At 40.7% G+C, this 17,480-nt stretch overlaps 1 protein-coding gene across 1 annotated transcript; it reads right to left on the bottom strand.

Annotated features, from left to right (window-relative positions):
• Positions 1–12,214: 12,214 nt before the first annotated feature.
• LOC115140092 (ubiquitin carboxyl-terminal hydrolase 39-like) lies at positions 12,215–17,409 on the bottom strand. The gene is made up of 13 exons (XM_029678168.2): positions 17,189–17,409; positions 16,748–16,820; positions 16,551–16,645; positions 16,306–16,442; positions 14,890–15,042; positions 14,535–14,760; positions 14,314–14,388; positions 14,122–14,189; positions 13,785–13,973; positions 13,163–13,305; positions 12,913–13,048; positions 12,666–12,752; positions 12,215–12,533 (listed from the first exon to the last, which is right to left on the bottom strand). Exons 1-13 carry the CDS (start codon positions 17,235–17,237, stop codon positions 12,480–12,482), a joined length of 1,485 nt encoding a protein of 494 aa, XP_029534028.1. The 5' UTR covers positions 17,238–17,409; the 3' UTR covers positions 12,215–12,479.
• Positions 17,410–17,480: the final 71 nt, after the last annotated feature.

The raw sequence follows: 17,480 nt of genomic DNA, 5'->3' as shown, positions 1-17,480 counted from the left end.
TTGGACAAGTCATTAAAAATAGCAGCACAACATTGCTTAGAATCAATGGCAATGGTGACATCATTGAGGACCTTTAAGGTTGCAGTGACACATAGGTATCTCTAGGGTATCTATACAAACAGAGTGAAGGACAAGGACCTCTGAACACCATATGGTACACCTCTGGAAGATCAGTTCTAACAGACACCCCGAAACCAACCTATTACAAATACAAAGGACATGGTGACCTCTGGTGGACAACCAGAGACTTACACAACACAAAGACTTCTGCCGAATTACTCTCCACAGAGAGACACAAAGACATACAAGCATAAATATGTACTTTGCATTTCTAAATCCGAATGATCGGTTGTTAGGGTGCTAAGTATCCACAGTTACGATGAGCGTATTATTCAACTGTATGAACAATAGTTGAATTCCTGTCTCTCCTCCTCCCGCTCTTTCGTTCCCCACCCTCTTTCATTGTGTAACCAGCTGTCATATCGGGTAAGTCCACTAGGGACATTTCATTGCATTATGTTAATCAATACTATACTATGTGTGTTTATCTATTTCTGTGCGATTATTTCATTAGTAAGTAAATAAATAATTAAGCCATTTTTTGTAAGCTGATTCATCATGGAGACTAGGGTTTGTGCAGATTTTTAGGATATTACGATGTTCAGAATGAGACTGAAATAGGAGCAAATGATTGATGGATGATGGCTAGTATATCGAGATATTCAGATTTTTTTAGTTGATTAGGGAAACAATTACTACTAAATTAATTGTTATATTATTAATTTAATTGCCTAATCTTTGAATGTGGTATGTAATTATTCAATGAATAGCCGTTATCGCATTAACGATAGGTACACCCCAAATTTGGCCCTTAAAAAATTATTTAGTAAGAAATACTTCAAAGCTAAGTCTAGTTGTCTTATTTTAATTATTGGTGTTGCACATGTTACTATTAATATCTGTACTATGAGGAGATTTGATGTAAAGTCCCTATTTTTATCTCACCTGCACATTCATTTCCCTTGTTCTCTCTTTGTTGTTCTTTTTCCATACAATCCATTATTTACACTTGTACCAAAAATCATTTTTAATAATGTAAGATTTTAAATCCCAGCAGTCTTTAAAATGACTTTCAGGAGCAAAAGGCTTTCAATAGTTTACGGCTTTCCTACTTGTATATTTAAAAACAATTATAGATCTAACTTCTAATCAAATTGTATTGGTCACATACACATGGTTAGCAGATGTTAATGCGAATATATGGATGCACGATGGCCATGTGGCATAGGCAAGATGCAATAGATGGCATAAAATAGAGTATATACATATGAGATGAGTAATGTAGGATATGTAAACATTATTAAATTGGCATTAGTTAAAGTGACTAGTGATACCATTATTAAATCCATGTATTAAAGTGGTCAGTGATTTGAGTCTGTATGTTGGCAGCAGCCTCTCTATGTTAGTGAATGTTGTTTAACAGTCTGATGACCTTGAGATATAAGCTATTTTTCAGTGTCTCGGTCCCAGCTGACTGTACTGACCTCGCCTTCTGGATGATAATTGGGTGAAAAGGCAGTGGATCAGTTGGTTGTTGTCCTTGATGATCTTTTTGGACTTCCTGTAACATCAGGTGATGTAGGTGTCCTGGAGGGCAAGTGGTTTTCCCCCGGTGATGCGTTGTGCATCTATAGAAGTTTGGGAGGCTTTTCGGTGACAAGACAAATTTCTTCAGCCTACTGAGGTTGAAGATGCGCTGTTGCGCCTTCTTCACCACGCTGTCTGTGTGGGTGGACCATTTCAGTTTGTCCGTGATGTGTACGCCGAGGAACTTAAAACTTTCCACCTTCCCCACTACTTTTCCGTCGACATGGATAAGGGGGGGGCGTGCTCCTTCTGCTGTTTCCTGAAGTTCACGATCATCTCCTTTGTTTTGTTGACGTTGAGTGAGAGGTTATTTTCCTGACACCACACTCCGAGGGCATTCCGAGGGTCTCGTCGTTGTTGGTAATCAAGCCTACCACTGTTGTGTCGTATGCAAACTTGATGATTGAGTTGGAGGTGTGCATGGCCAAGCAGTCATGGGTGAAAAGGGAGTACAGAAGAGGGCTGAGAACGCACCCTTGTGGGGCCCCAGTGTTGATGATCAGCGGGGTGGAGATGTTGTTTCCTATCCTCACCACCTGAGGGCAGCCCGTCAGAAAGTCCAGGACCCAGTTGCACAGGTTAGGGTCGAGACCCAGGGTCTCAAGCTTAATGATGAGTTTGGAGGGTACTATGGTGTTGAATGCTGAGCTGTAGTCAATGAACAATATTCTTACATAGGTATTCCTCTTGGCCAAATGGGATAGGGCAGTGTGATGGCGATTGCATCGTCTGTGGACCTATTGGGGCGGTAAGCAAATTGGAATGGGTCTAGGGTATCAGGTAGGGTGGAGGTGATATGATCCTTGACTAGTCTGTCAAAGCACTTCATGATGACAGATGTGAGTGCTACGGGGCGATAGTCATTTAGTTTAGTTACCTTAGCTTTCTTGGGGTACAGGAACAATGGTGGCCATCTTGAAGCATGTGGAGACAGCAGACTGGGATAGGGATTTATTTAATATGTCCGTAAACACACCAGCCAGCTGGTCTGCACATGCTCCGAGGACGCGGCTAGGGATGTTGTCTGGGCCGGCAGCTTTACGAGTGTTAACACGTTTAAATGTTTTACTCACATCGGCCACATTGAAGGAGAACCCGCAGTCTTTGGTAGCGGGCCGTGTCGGTGGCACTGTATTGTCCTCAAAGCGTGCAAAGAATTAGTTTAATTTGTCTGGGAGGGAGATGTTGATGACCGCGACGGGGCTGGTTTTCTTTTTGTAATCCGTGATTGTCTGTAGACCCTGCCACATCCGTCTCGTGTTTGAGCCGTTGAATTGCGACTCTACATTGTCTCTATACTGACACTTTGCTTGTTTGATTGCCTTGCAGAGGGAATAGCTACACTGTTTGTATTCGGTCATGTTTCCAGCTGCCTTGCCATGATTAAATGCGGTGATTTGCACTTTCAGTTTTGCGTAAATGCTGCCATACGGGAGTTGTGGCAATGAGACAAGATAGTAACTACTAACAATTGGATACCACGAAATTGGGGAGAAAAAGGGGTAAAATTTAAATTTAAAAAAACAACAACCTTGTTCTCACATTAGCTTTGTTAAAATCCAGAGCTAAAATAAATGAAGTCACAGGATATATGGTTTCCAGTTTACATAGATCCAGTGAAGTTCTTTCAGGGCCGTCGAGGTGTCTGCTTGGGGGCATATACACGGCTGTGACTATAATTGAAGAGAATTATCTTGGAAGATAATGCAGTCTGCATTTGATTGTAAGGAATTCTAGGTCAGGTGAACAAAAGGACTTGAGTTCCTGTATGTTGTTATGATTACACCATGGGTCGTTAATCATGTGGCATACACCCCTGCCCTTCTTACCAGAGAGATGTTTGTTTCTGTCTGCGCGACGCATGAGTCGGTGGCTGTACCGACTCTGACAACATATCTCAAGTGAGCTATGTTTCCGTGAAACAGAGAATGTTACATTCTCTGATGTCTCTTTGGAAGGCAACTCGTGCCATAATTTCCTCCACCTTGTTGTCTAGAGACTGGACATTGACAAGTAGTATGCTCAGGAGCAGTGGAATATATCTACAACTTTTTCAAAATGTAATTTTTTTTATCAACTTACCACAAAATCGTTTTGATGAAATATCTCCAAGGACAATTTTTATTGAGCAAGAGCAGTGGCAGCCAGACAAAGTGTTGGTAAAATAATTTGGTGACATCTTGTGGTTTTAATGTGAATTACAGGGGGGAGGGGGGCAGTCACCCCTTAGTACCCTAACTCTGTTTAAGTTTTTTGTAAGCAATTCAACTGGTAAGGTCATTTGACACAGTAAGCATAACATGTCGCTGTGTTGTTCTTTTTTTCTGACTGCTTAACTTAAAAATAAACTCTGCCTAAATGCATTATTTCCTGTCTCTCTGATTGGCTGCGAGTCAATCTGTGCTTCCGGACTCATAGCCATTGGATAGCCTACTGTCACCCTTTATTGATTCAGGGCCGACTGTAAATCATACTCTGTTCTCTCTTACAATGGCGGTTTTACAATTTATTGTTTCGATCTTCATTGCATATTTTTGTATCGGTAAGTAGATACTACCCTAGCTAGTATATGATTCTATATTGACAGTCTTTTTGGCGAATCCTTGTCAGACAATGCATTGAGTCTGTCACTGAATGACTGTCGCTGCATTGTTTCACCAGTTACAAAAATAGACCTGGTGTATTCTGCACTAATATATGAGTTTACACTGCGCTAGGAAGCATTCGTGCTATTTTCAGACTTTGACCACAGTGCTTTTTTCATTCATTAGTAATGGCAGATTATGGAACATAAATGTCTGCCTTTTCCGTTTGCCTAACATGTAATACATTCCATTCAATATTGGAACTCGAGAGCTTTGATTAAAAAAATATTTTTTAAACATGTCAGAGCTACGTTCTAGCCCATTCTCTCGTGTCGTCCTATAATAATGTTACCACATATGCAACCGGCAGGCCCAGTTATTCAGGAAAGTTTAACATGTACTCTGCCTCCTTTCCAATCCGAGCGGCTATTACTCGCACACCTAGAACCTAACGCATGAATATAGCCTAAATATGTATAATTTCACTTTTTAAATGTATTGCGTTTTATATGTGGGATAAACACAACCAGTCACAATGTTTTAATCGGATTAGGCTACATCAAAAGTCTCTTGATGCAAAAATGGCTTTATAAATACATTTGTTTGATTGATTGACTGACTGTAGCCATGCGCACGTTCATTCAAAATATAATTCCAGCTTGACATTAACCAGGTTTCCATCCAACCTTTTGATGCGAGTAAAGTAGCCTACATGTGAGATTTAAAAAAATGTAATGGAATCATGGGAATGCATGCAGTTTATTAGGCTACGCTACACTTTTTGTGACAAAACCATCAGTAGGCCTAGAGTTGAAAATGCGATGGAAACTAATTTAACTTGTATTTTTTATTTGAGGAATTTCACTTCAAATTATTTTATGTGCACTACGTATTGACACACAGACAACAAGTAAATTTGATGGAAACACAACTCTGATTGGAAAATGCGCCAGGGTTTCCCTTAGCCGGTAATTGCGGTTTTTGGCCGATAAAAACATGAAAAGTCAATAAATAAAATTGTAGCCAGTCACATTGTCCAAGAGAGGGTGTCTATTCGCGCTTCAGCACCATTCTCTCACGCCTGGCCTGCTGCTGAGGAGAGAGAGAGAGCGAGAGAGGTACCTATAGGCCTAGCATACTGTTGATTGTGAAGATGGAGGCCATTTGTTTTATCATTATTACTATTGTATATAATTGTTATTATTGTAAGCCTATTTATTAATTGAAACCTGTTTTTTAAAATATGCAAAACCTGTTGTTACGTGTAAATGAGTGAAGAGGTGTGGAGTCAGGCGCAGAGAGCAAAGGATGTGGGAAAAACAACACGCTTTAATGTTCTGGAAACATAACATGTACAAAAGTGGAAACACAAATGAACAGAAATATAAACGGACAGCGTGAAACCCAAATGCCAACAAAATACACTCAAACAAAGAAACAGGAGAACAAGCCCCCACGAAACAGAAGCGGGCTGAACAGACTATATATAACCCTATCCTAACAACCAAACAAGAAACAGGTGATACCAATTAGACAGAACTAAACGAACACAGAACAACGGATCAGCGATAGCTAGTAGACCGGCGACGACGAGCGCCACCCGAACAAGAAGGGGAGTCACCTTCGGTAATATTCGTGACACCTGTTTGGTTTAATTCTGTTCAGAGATTTGTATTGGCTAAATAACATTTGTCTTTTTAATGATTTAGTTTAAAATAGGTTATAAGTAGGTCTGTTGTAAAATAAAGAACATTAGCCTATTTCTGTCATGTGTTGGGTATGGTAGGCGCTGGCCTTTGTTGGTAATTACTGCAATATAGCCTATTCAAAAAGTTTGTGAATGTTTAAATCAGTTCGAAAGTACTTGATTTAATTCTGTTGAGCCATTTGCTTTGGCTGTGATGCTGTGTTTGCTACAATATAATAGCCTGCTCATATTTTCGCCATAAACAATGGCTTCACTTACTTTTGATATTACCCTAATAAAGTTTAAAACTTGTGAAGGTTTGGTGTGGTGTGGCTATTATTAAGCTTTGACTACTGCAAGCCTATGATATGAAGGCTGGCGTTCCAACTGACTTCGACAATTGAACTTGAGGTGAGGAGAAATGTTTTAGGCCTACTAGAGTTACTCCTATAATCTAACAGTATAATGCTTATCATAATACAACATATTCTGTTAGAAAATTAACGAATTAACCTCCTTCTGTAAGTCTATATCTGTATAGCAGACGCAGTAGCCATCATACATAAAGAAATGCATGGCTGTGTTGTAGCATGCCGCCGGCATATCTCTCTCTCCATCTCCCTGGGGCTAGGCGTAAGCTTCTCTTCCTTTATATAGGCTATATTTGTTTTAAAATATTAATATCATACAGTGGACACCTAAGCCTATAGGCCTATGCATGCAATGCCTTGATGCATTTGGTGTGGTGCTCAAATACCCGACAGCTGAACCGTGAGGTGGACAATTATTGTTGTAGGAAAGTAGCCTAAAAAACAAAAAAAGGTTATAAGGTTTTTCTTATGCTACATATCGAAACAAAAGGAATAGTGTTTTGTAATTTGTTATGAGGCTGTTTTTAAGGACAAATAAATGTGGCTCATTTGGCCAATATCCCTCGTTTATTGACGGCGCTGACTGCGCCAAGTCGAATCTGAGGTAAAATTCTCAAATTTTCAGTAAATTAAAATGTTCCCGGTCACGTTATCCGGTGCCATATTTTCCTAAAGGAAAGCTTGAAATGTTCATATTGTTTATATGCAGATTTGAGAATATTCGCATGAAAATCTGTCACCAATTGAATGGAAACGTAGATATAGACAACCTAAAGACTGTGGCAAGTGCACTAGTCCAGTGACACTTTGATTATGCTTGCACATCAGCCATTATTGACGACGACCCTGGAGCAACAAGGGTTAAGTGCCTTGCTCAAGGGCACATCGACAGATTTTTCACCTGGTCAACTCTGGACTTTGAACCAGCGACTTTTCATTTACTTGCCCAACTATCCTAACCACTAGCCTGTCACCCATGTTGAGCAATGAACGTATTTTTACATTATAATGCTTGCAGAGCTGGTGAATGGAAGTTTGAATCTGAGCTTTCTGGGCATTAGAGAGGTCTCTAATGCACAGATACTGGTTCAGACCTGACCTAGTTAACAACTTTTGTTTTTAGTAACTAACTAAACTGTGAGTTATTCTGCGGGATCTTCACAGGTGAGACCATGGTCATCCGTGAGCCTACCAGGGCCAAATTGGACATCACACAGCAGTCGGATGTATCAATTGACCAATTCGGCACATTTGGGCAGACTTGATACAAAACATTGTCCTGTATTGCAATAATTCCCTGCATCAATCTGAAACTTTGCACACACACTGCTGCCATCTTGTGGCCAAAATCTAGCTGGTGTCTAAACCTGCAATATTATATAATGGCATTTCTATTGCATTTCAAAGATGATACATAAATAAAAATACATGTTTTGGTGTTTGTATTATCTTTTACCAGATCCAATGTGTTATATTCTCCTACATTCATTTCACATTTCTGCAAACTTCAGTGTTTCATTTCATATGGTATCAATAATATGCATATCCTTGCTTCAGGTCCTGAGCTACTGGCAGTTAGATGTCATTTTAGGAAAAAAAGAAAAGAGGGACAGATCCTGAAGAGGATTTTAACCAACAATGCCATTTTAAGAAAACTAAGAGTTAAGAAAATATTTACTAAATCAAGTTTTTTTTTAAATATAACAATAAAATAACAATATTGAGGGGGTACCGATACCGAGTCAATATGCAGGGATACAGGTTAGTCAAGGTAATTGAGGTAATACAGATGTAATACAAATGTAGTAAATCATTTTCTTATCAATCTACACACAATACACACAAAGCAAAACAGGTTTTTAGAATTTTTGCAAATGTATATAAAAAAAAAAAGTTATATAAAATATCACATTTACATAAGTACTCAGACCCTTTACTCAGCACTTTGTTGAAGCAACTTCGGCAGTGATTACAGCCTCAAGTCTTCTTGGGTATGACGCTACAAGCTTGGCACACCTATATTTGGGGTGTTTCTCCCATTCTTCTCTGCAGATCCTCTCAAGCTCAGTCAGGTTGGATAGGGACTGTCAATGCACAGCTATTTTCAGGTCTCCCCGGAGATGTTAGATCATGTTCAAGTCTCGGCTCTGGCTGGGCCACTCAAGGACATTCAGAGACTTGTCCTGAAGCCACTCCTGCGTTGTCTTGGCTGTGTGCTTAGGGTCGTTGTCCTGTTGGAAGGTGAACATTTGCCCCAGTCTGAGGTTCTGAGTGCTCTGGAACAGGTTTTCATCAAGGATCTCTCTGTACTTTGCTCCGTTCATCTTTCCCTCGATCCGGACTGGTCTCCCAGTCCCTGCCACTGAAAAACATCCCCACAGCATGATGACGCCAACACCATGCTTCACCATAGGAATGGTGCCAGGTTTCCTCCAGACGTGACGCTTAACATTCAGCCCAAAGAGTTCAATCTTGGTTACATCAGACCAGAGAATGTTGTTTCTCTTGGTCTGCGAGCTCTTTATATACCTTTTGGCAAACTCCAAGCAGAATACCATGAGCCTTTTACTGAGGAGTGGCTTCCGTCTGGCCACTCTACCATAAAGGCCAGATAGGTGGAGTGCTGCAGAAATGTTTGTATGCACTTCTTCTTTGGTATATTGCCGATCACACAATGTAATGTGCATCCCGCCACCTACTATGCGGGATGTAACCAGGATCCCCCCCCCCCCAAAATACAATTAAAAAATAAATCAAAACAACAATTCTGTTAAAAAAAATAAAACTGATCTGATCCCTACACAGGCTGAAGGGGAACCTGGGAGACTTCCGGCACCAGTACCCCTGGCAATTCTTCAGATGTAAAATGATTGAGTCCCATTAACCACAATAATGTCCAGTTTCTTCGACTTCTTTGAGACTTGCTGTTCAGTTTAGAACTGTGGCAATGAACGCAACAAAATCATCCTGTGTGTTAAAAAGGTGATATTTTGTCTGGCAGCAAACTTTTACTACAGGCTGTGGTGTATCCACTACCATATCTTCACTAGCATCACTCGTTTTCTCAATTCTTTTAATCGCCTCTGCATAGGAGATTCGATTGACCACTAACTTTTTGCACCTCAATTTCCTTCACCTGTACAGGGCACTTCAGGAACATTATCCCCACTTCAAATGCAACACCTTCATCCTTCTACAGTATACGCTGTTCGCCTGAACACTTGAAACATGGCCAAATCCTTTACAATTCTTACACTCCAGTGGTTTGGGGATGGAAGCTCTTACGGCATATCTTACATAACCAAGCTTCACATGTGTAGGCATTTGCTCTTTATCAAAAAAACAACAGGACTGCCAGACTTTCTTCTTTTCCACCATTCACCCATCGGGGTCAGACGCCGGGCACCAACCACACCCGGAATTCTCTTCAGGTATTCAGCCTGAACATCCATCGCCACCCCTGACCCTGAGATGACTCCTTTGACGGGTGATCTACACCGAAGTTCAAAACAAAAAACTTCTGTTGTTCTGATTCTTTTGAGGCTCACTGCAATCTTCCTCTGCTCTTCAGAAATATAATTAATCAAAATAAGATTTCTCCTGGTCACTCTGACAGACTCCACTTTTCCAAGCGCATACTTTCACCATTTTTAACACCTCAAACGAGTTTTCCACATATGCAGCCTTACTCAAACGCATCCCAAAAAGAAGCGATTCATTATCATTTACACACGTGTCATCCACTCCAATTTTAGACTATTTCCTTTTTGTTCCAACTTTCAAATACTACCGTTGTCCATTCAGAACATTTTTCTTCACCAATTTTGCTGGTTGCACTGCTTAATTCGATCTCAGTATCCACTTCCACCATCTTCCAATGTACTCTGATATGCACTGTCAACTGTGAGACCTTTTATAGACAGGTGTGTGCATTTACAAATTATGTTCAATCAATTGAATTTACCACAGGTGGACTTCACTCAAGTTGTAGAAACATCTCAAAGATTATCAATGGAAACAGGATGTACCTGAGCTCATAGCAAAGGGTTTGAATACTTATGTAAATAAGGTATCAGTTTTTGTTTTAAAAGCTCGTCATACCCAAGAAGACTCGAGGCTGTAATCACGGCCAAAGGTTCTTCAACAAAGAACTAAGTAAAGGGTCGGAATACTTATGTAAATGTGATATTTCCATTTTTTATTTTTAAATAAATTTGCACAAATGTCTAAAAACCTGTTTTTGCATTGTCATTATGGGGTAGTGTTTGTAGATTGACAAGGATTTTTTTTTATTTAATCCATTTTAGAATAAGGGTGTAACGTAACAAAATGTGGAAAAGGGGAAGGGGTCTGAACTTTCTGAATGCAAAGTATGTAAAGAGTTGATTTTAGAATAAGGCTGTAACAGAGAAATGTGAAGGGGTCTGAAAACTTTCCGAATGCACATCTAGTTAGGTGTAAAGTGACTATGCATAGATAATAAACAGCGAGTAGCAGTTACGTCAGTTTCATTATGCCCGTCTTTGTGTTTTGTCCAGTGTGAAATGTTCACCAAACTCTAAGGCCCCAGGCTGCAGAAGGTTCTGGGAAGCCAAATGGATGCATGTGAGGTAATTAAACCATTCACATCCCAGTCATAGTAGAGGTCATCCACTGTCTCTACAGTGTATGACATTCCTAACCTCACTGTCTATAATCCCCAGACCAATCCTCTTGTAGATTGACTGTCCCAGTGACAACAGTGGTGTGATTGTGTGTAGAGTGACTGAGTCTTCTTTTAGTCAGTATATCGGCTATTTGTCACTGTCTGCTCCAGAGAGCTGATGTGTGTGTTGTTGTGAAAGAGCAGCATCTTCAGAGGAAGAACCAGTGTACCCATTTACATCTGCAGGGATGCGAAAACCTCTATAAAACCCTATAAGCCAGAGTTTATTGTCTGAAAAACAACACTACCCACATCAATGTTTTGGTATAGTGCATTATATCTGATCTGGTTTTATTTTCATTTTGATACAACTCCAGATGGTAGACTTCTGCCAGAAGGTCATGAGGAACTAGAGCTGAAAACCACACCCAGAGATCTCCCTTCATGGATGAAGCTATGATGAATTATCTGCATTTTTTAACTGCTAAGTGTGTTTAAGAATGTCACATGTTAATGACTGCACTGTTGCCTTAATTTGTCTGTACATTTAATAGGTATTATATTGCACTGTTGAGCAATTTGAGAAAAATGTCTGTACATTTCCTTCATTAGATTTGTACTTGTGGTAGGCTAATGGTGTAGCACTGAGATTATTTGATGGTGTCAGGTTTGATTTTCACTGTGTGGGCCATTACGAGTACAGTATGTAATTCATTCAAACATACTGTAAATGATTGAGTTAAAAGAACTGTGGACATTTTTAATTAAGCAGATATATCCACAAGCATAATACCTCATTTACATTAGAAAATGTTACTTTTCTCTGTTATCTGCAATAAAGTTATTCATATAAAATCAGTCATAATCGGGGAAAACAAATATGGTACAGTAAATAAAGTGGTGAAGTGTCTTGAAGAAATATATTTGAGTGAACATATACCTCCTTTGATGGAGACATCCTTTTAACCAGTAATATGTCAATACATTGCCTTAGTTTAATATACAATGTTTAGGTTTAATTTTTATGATCTAAGTAATATTCATGTTTGAGTCCTAAGTATTTGTGTATACATGAGTATATTTATCCTATAATGTACTGCTTATAATGTGAAAATATTTTTGTAACCTTCACTATTTGGTCAGGTCTTATTCAAAATGTTGGAATTGTATTTATTGTTTTTACTTCCTTGTTTCACAAATAAAGACCCAACTACGGCTAAGACTAATAAATAAACACGTGTCAAATTGTGCAAAATCTTAAATAATATTAATGACTGAAAACAGAAAAGCCAAAGCTGGTTTAATCTACCATTTACAGTTAAAAATGTAAGTGAAGAACAAAAAATAGTAAACATCATTGTTTTCGCTATAGCCAAAATCCTCAAATAAAATGTCCTGGTCCTCATGTGGTGTGGGCTTACCCTGAGGTCATCTTGGACAGTATCCAATTCCACTGGATACTGTCTGACCACTAGCCAGCAAGTGACAGCTCTTTCCTGTACAATCAATCTTTAAATATGATCAATGCTCATTAAATGCCTCATTCACGCCCCAGTGTGGTTAGTTGTGTCATCTTCGCTCTCTCTTCTTTTCCAAATCTGGAACACAGAGAACCCACACATCAACACAATTGACAGTTAGTGGGAGTCAGTAACTTAACTAGACATAAACAGGTAAGTTAGAGAACAGCATATTGTATATTCAGTGATCAATGTGACAATAGAACTTACCTGAATGTAAGCCTCTGACAGTGTGATCATCTGGGGCAGGATATCTGTCACCTGCAGGTCCTGGAGCTCGTACCACTTTCCAGTGCCCTTCAGCGACAAAGACAGGCTCACATTAGCACCAATAACTGAACAGGATGATTATTTTCTTTCACAATATCAAGAAATACTACACATCTAAAGCTTTGCAAATTTGCACCTGTAGAGTTCACCAGAAAAAAAAATCCTAAAACACGCAGCTGTAACTTACATGATGCAGGACATGTATTCTGTATGCCCCCTCAGTGGGCTTCCCATCATGCACCACATTGGCCACCAGGTCATAGGTTGTGTTCTTCTCTGTGACCTGTGCTTCCTCTGTCAGATACTCACGAAGGTCTACGTTCCTGATCAAGGAGCAAATGCAAGGGGTCAGTCAAAAACACACACAGAATCATAAGGCTGAGCACAACGCAAAATTACAACTGAGTATATGGGGAAAGTATGCAACAGTCACTTACGTGATGGGGAAGTTGACAATGGTGGGGTTCTTCTCCACAAAGAAATTGTTCTTGGTAAACCTCTTGATGCAGAAGATGAGATAGGGGGGCAGCTTTAGCAACTGGAATCTCTTGAGGAAATTCTCTTTGTATGTTTTATACTCCTAAAAGCAAACAGGAGGGTTCAGAGGAAAGGTCAAAGAAGAGGTGATCAAATCTCTTTCAAACAGAAGCTGGAGTCTCACAGGCAAACATTCTACATCTTGGCTCGTTGACTCTGCTTTTGGAAGATTTTGCATTTGAATGGGAGCACTAGCAGCGTTACTTTTGTATCTTACGCTAGCAAGCTTGTTGCTAGTCTGAAATCTTTTCAGAAACACATCTGTTTGTAAATCCACCCATGCTAAATATTTGATTGCCTTGATAAGTGGCAACTCATCACCAGCTTACATCTTGATCACCGTATTCCACCCCTTTTTGTCATCTTCCCGAGGAGAATTTCCCCAGGCTTTCGGGAAAAAAATAATGTGAGAAACCTAGGCTTCCGGGGCTAGTTTCCATCTCACTTGATGGGCGAGATGGCTGGCATGGAGATAGGAGTGCTGTTCATCTGAGCAAATTTAATTGAGTTTGAGGGCAGTACCTTCTCTGTGTTGCCATTGAACTTGGCCAGGATGTTGAAGAGGGGGACCTGTGGGATGATGAGCTGCTCCTTCTCATCCTTGTACAGCGGAGCTGTGGGGAGGTCAAGGGTCAAGAAGAGGAAGGTGGTGTCAGACATCTCCTCCTGGTACTCCTCCTTCAGAAGCAGAGCCACCTTCTCTTCTGGTGGCTGGAGAGGGAGAGAAAGGCATGTAACGTGGACAATTTAACAGTTCAAATATGTAATCATATTGAAGAGTCATGAATTCACAAATAAGGATTTAAACTGTGATACAATGTTGAAGTCTTTAACAAAGGGTTGACAATAAGCAACTTACCAAATCTGGGTGAGGAAGCTTCTTGGAGAAGATACGCATGGAACCCTGGAACACTTTGGTAAGGCTTGCTATAATGGCAATAGGAGAGAGGGGGAAAGAAGTGGGAAATATCTTTGTTAATCTCCCAGGTTGTACAATGAGGCAGAATACACTTCCCCAACATCATTCCCTCCACCTCCCACTGACACTCACAGGGTTTCTTCTTGGTTCCTCCCAGTGCGCCGTGCAGAGCATTCATGAACCATGACAGGAAGTCCACAGCATCCCCTGAAGGACAGACCAATCAGCAGCATAGCTTATTCACAACATAATGTGCAACACATACCAAAACATACATCTGACTGTACTAAAAATAAATTTGCTCTTGAGAATCGAGGCTGTGGCTCACTGAATGTGTTATAATAAAATCCTACCTTGCTTGGTGATCTGGAAGTTCTTCTTGCTGCACAGCACTACGGCCTGCAACATCTCGTGGGGCGACACATGGGCCTTGAAGTTCCGTGGGTTCCACAGCTTGCGCATCAGCTCACCGAATCGCTGCACCAGCAGGAACATGATGTCACCCGGCGGCCTACGGATGCCGCAGTAATTCTCCTCTTCCAAAAAGTAGTTCCGCAGTGGGGGCACATTGGACAGGGCCTGAAAGGATAAAAACAGTTCACCATAATCAACATGAATGATCATCACACAGGAAAATGTTTAGCAGCATGTGAATGGTGAGATGTCAGATTCACCAGTGGATACTCTTGTGTTGGATGACAGTCTTACCTGCAGCACCACATTAGCGTAGTCATTAGCCTTGATGTTGTTGAGCCCTACGATGCCAGGCAGATAGGTGGTGCCATCATAGGCTCGATACAGCTTTCCCTGCTTATCCAATCCAGAGATGTGCTGTCTGGTGAATGTGGGCTTCAGTACATACTAAAACACAAAGAAAAATACATTACCACCACTATATAACTTTAGAAACAGCAGAGGGAACACCCCCCTATCCACATCGATGGATCAGTAGTGGAGAGGGTAGCAAGTTTTAAGTTCCTCGGCATACACATCACAGACAAACTGAATTGGTCCACTCACACTGACAGCGTCGTGAAGAAGGCGCAGCAGCGCCTCTTCAACCTCAGGAGGCTGAAGAAATTCGGCTTGTCACCAAAAGCACTCACAAACTTCTACAGATGCACAATCGAGAGCATCCTGGCGGGCTGTATCACCGCCTGGTACGGCAACTGCTCCGCCCTCAACCGTAAGGCTCTCCAGAGGGTAGTGAGGTCTGCACAACGCATCACCGGGGGCAAACTACCTGCCCTCCAGGACACCTACACCACCCGATGTTACAGGAAGGCCATAAAGATCATCAAGGACATCAACCACCCGAACCACTGCCTGTTCACCCCGCTATCATCCAGAAGGCGAGGTCAGTACAGGTGCATCAAAGCTGGGACCGAGAGACTGAAAAACAGCTTCTATCTCAAGGCCATCAGACTGTTAAACAGCCACCACTAACATTGAGTGGCTGCTGCCAACACACTGTCATTGACACTGACCCAACTCCAGCCACTTTAATAATGGGAAATGATGTAAATATATCACTAGCCACTTTAAACAATGCTACCTTATATAATGTTACTTACCCTACATTATTCATCTCATATGCATATGTATATACTGTACTCTAGATCATCGACTGCATTCTTATGTCACTAGCCACTTTAACTATGCCACTTTGTTTACTTTGTCTACATACTCATCTCATATGTATATACTGTACTCGATACCATCTACTGTATGCTGCTCTGTTCCATCACTCATTCATATATCCTTATGTACATATTCCTTATCCCCTTACACTGTGTATAAGACAGTAGTTTTGGAATTGTTAGTTAGATTACTTGTTGGTTATCACTGCATTGTCGGAACTAGAAGCACAAGCATTTCGCTACACTCGCATTAACATCTGCTAACCATGTGTATGTGACAAATAAAATTTGATTTGATTTGATTTAGACACATACCACTGGATGATTGTATAAACCATGACTGAACAAGAACGGTTAAAAAGTTATAATTCAGAACTATCAGTTTAGCACCATTCAATCAGTGCCCGTTTGAATTGATGCATTTGACACATGTTCTTTCTGATTACAGAGTTAATGTGTGCACCACCCATCTCTGTAGACTCACCGTGATGTCTTCCAACGATGAGTCAATGATCTCGTAGTTATCTGGTAGACAGTAGAACTTGAGGGTGTGCAGATTGAGGAACACATGGTGGGTGAACTGCACACTGTGAGTGTAGGCATGGGACTTCAGACCTCTACCTGGAATATACATTGCACTGGTTTCACCCTAGATCAAAACATTTCTGAACACTTCTCAGGTAGAGAGGGGGGGGGGACAACGTTAATCTGAAGTATTGGATACTTTACCTTGGAAGTATTTCCCACAGATGAGACAGGCGTATACATTGATGTGGGAGAGGGAAATGGAGCATAGCTTCTCAAAATCGAAGTCCAGTACACTCCTGAAGACAAATGTGTGTGTTAGAGGTGATTTACACAAAGAGTACACATTCAACAAATGCCTTATCTTGTGCATCTTCCATGTTAAGGCCAGTTGACTTTACCTATTGATTGTGTCGAGGTAGGGACAATGGCGACTTCTGCGGTCCTCGGACGAACGGCCAATTTTCACAGGTACTGTGTAAGACAAATAACAATTTCAACAAATAATTAAGTGTAGCTAAATGTTAACTAACAATGACAACAATCGTATCTAGCTAGGTAACGTTAGCTAACACAGCTCGTTCTTTTTACAGGAAACCTCTGCTCTGGCGGCAAACAATAACGCACCTAGGAAAAACACGTTTGATGCTTAAATGGGGTCTTAGCTAGCTAACAATAATTAGCCAGCTAGAGCTAGCTACCAACAATGTGATTTAGGCTAACTTAGCAGCTAACCTAGCTAGCTACACATTTAGAAATAAACGGCAACGTTCGCTAGTTATTGTAGCGTGTGACTATCTAGAGTTCGCTTATACAAGTTTTAAAATATGTTGGCTAGCTACCTTCATCGCCTTCCAAGTCAATTTCTCGCTCCCGTTTTACAGATACCATAGCGTTAATCTTTGTTGTGTATGGAGAAAATGTATAGTTAACTAGCTAAAGCCACTGGTGAGTTTATTTCGCTAACTAGCAAGCTCGCCAAAACACGCAAACTCCAGACTACAATATCAAAATGGCCAACCAGAGTGTACCCCGACTTTTCACGTTTACGCTGGCAAAAACCGAACGGTTGAGATTGAATAATGTTGGCCGTTTTTATGTGGGCCTCTAACTTAACGCAGCTTTCACACATAG

The sequence above is a fragment of the Oncorhynchus nerka genome, unplaced genomic scaffold (assembly GCF_034236695.1).
Source record: "Oncorhynchus nerka isolate Pitt River unplaced genomic scaffold, Oner_Uvic_2.0 unplaced_scaffold_1___fragment_2___debris, whole genome shotgun sequence".
NCBI classification, from domain to species: Eukaryota; Metazoa; Chordata; class Actinopteri; order Salmoniformes; family Salmonidae; genus Oncorhynchus; species Oncorhynchus nerka.
Note: the sequence above shows the minus strand (reverse complement) of the source record. Positions and strands in the feature narration are given on the sequence as shown.

Bases quoted from the DNA above. Each gene is read 5' to 3' on its own strand.
- LOC115140092 (XM_029678168.2), bottom strand. From the start codon at position 17,237: ATGGTATCTGTAAAACGGGAGCGAGAAATTGACTTGGAAGGCGATGAA. The intron at 16,821-17,188 runs GTAGCTAGCCAA...TGTCTTACACAG, and splicing joins TGACTTGGAAGGCGATGAAG to TACCTGTGAAAATTGGCCGT. The intron at 14,389-14,534 runs GTAGGATTTTAT...TCTGTCCTTCAG, and splicing joins CTTCCAGATCACCAAGCAAG to GGGATGCTGTGGACTTCCTG.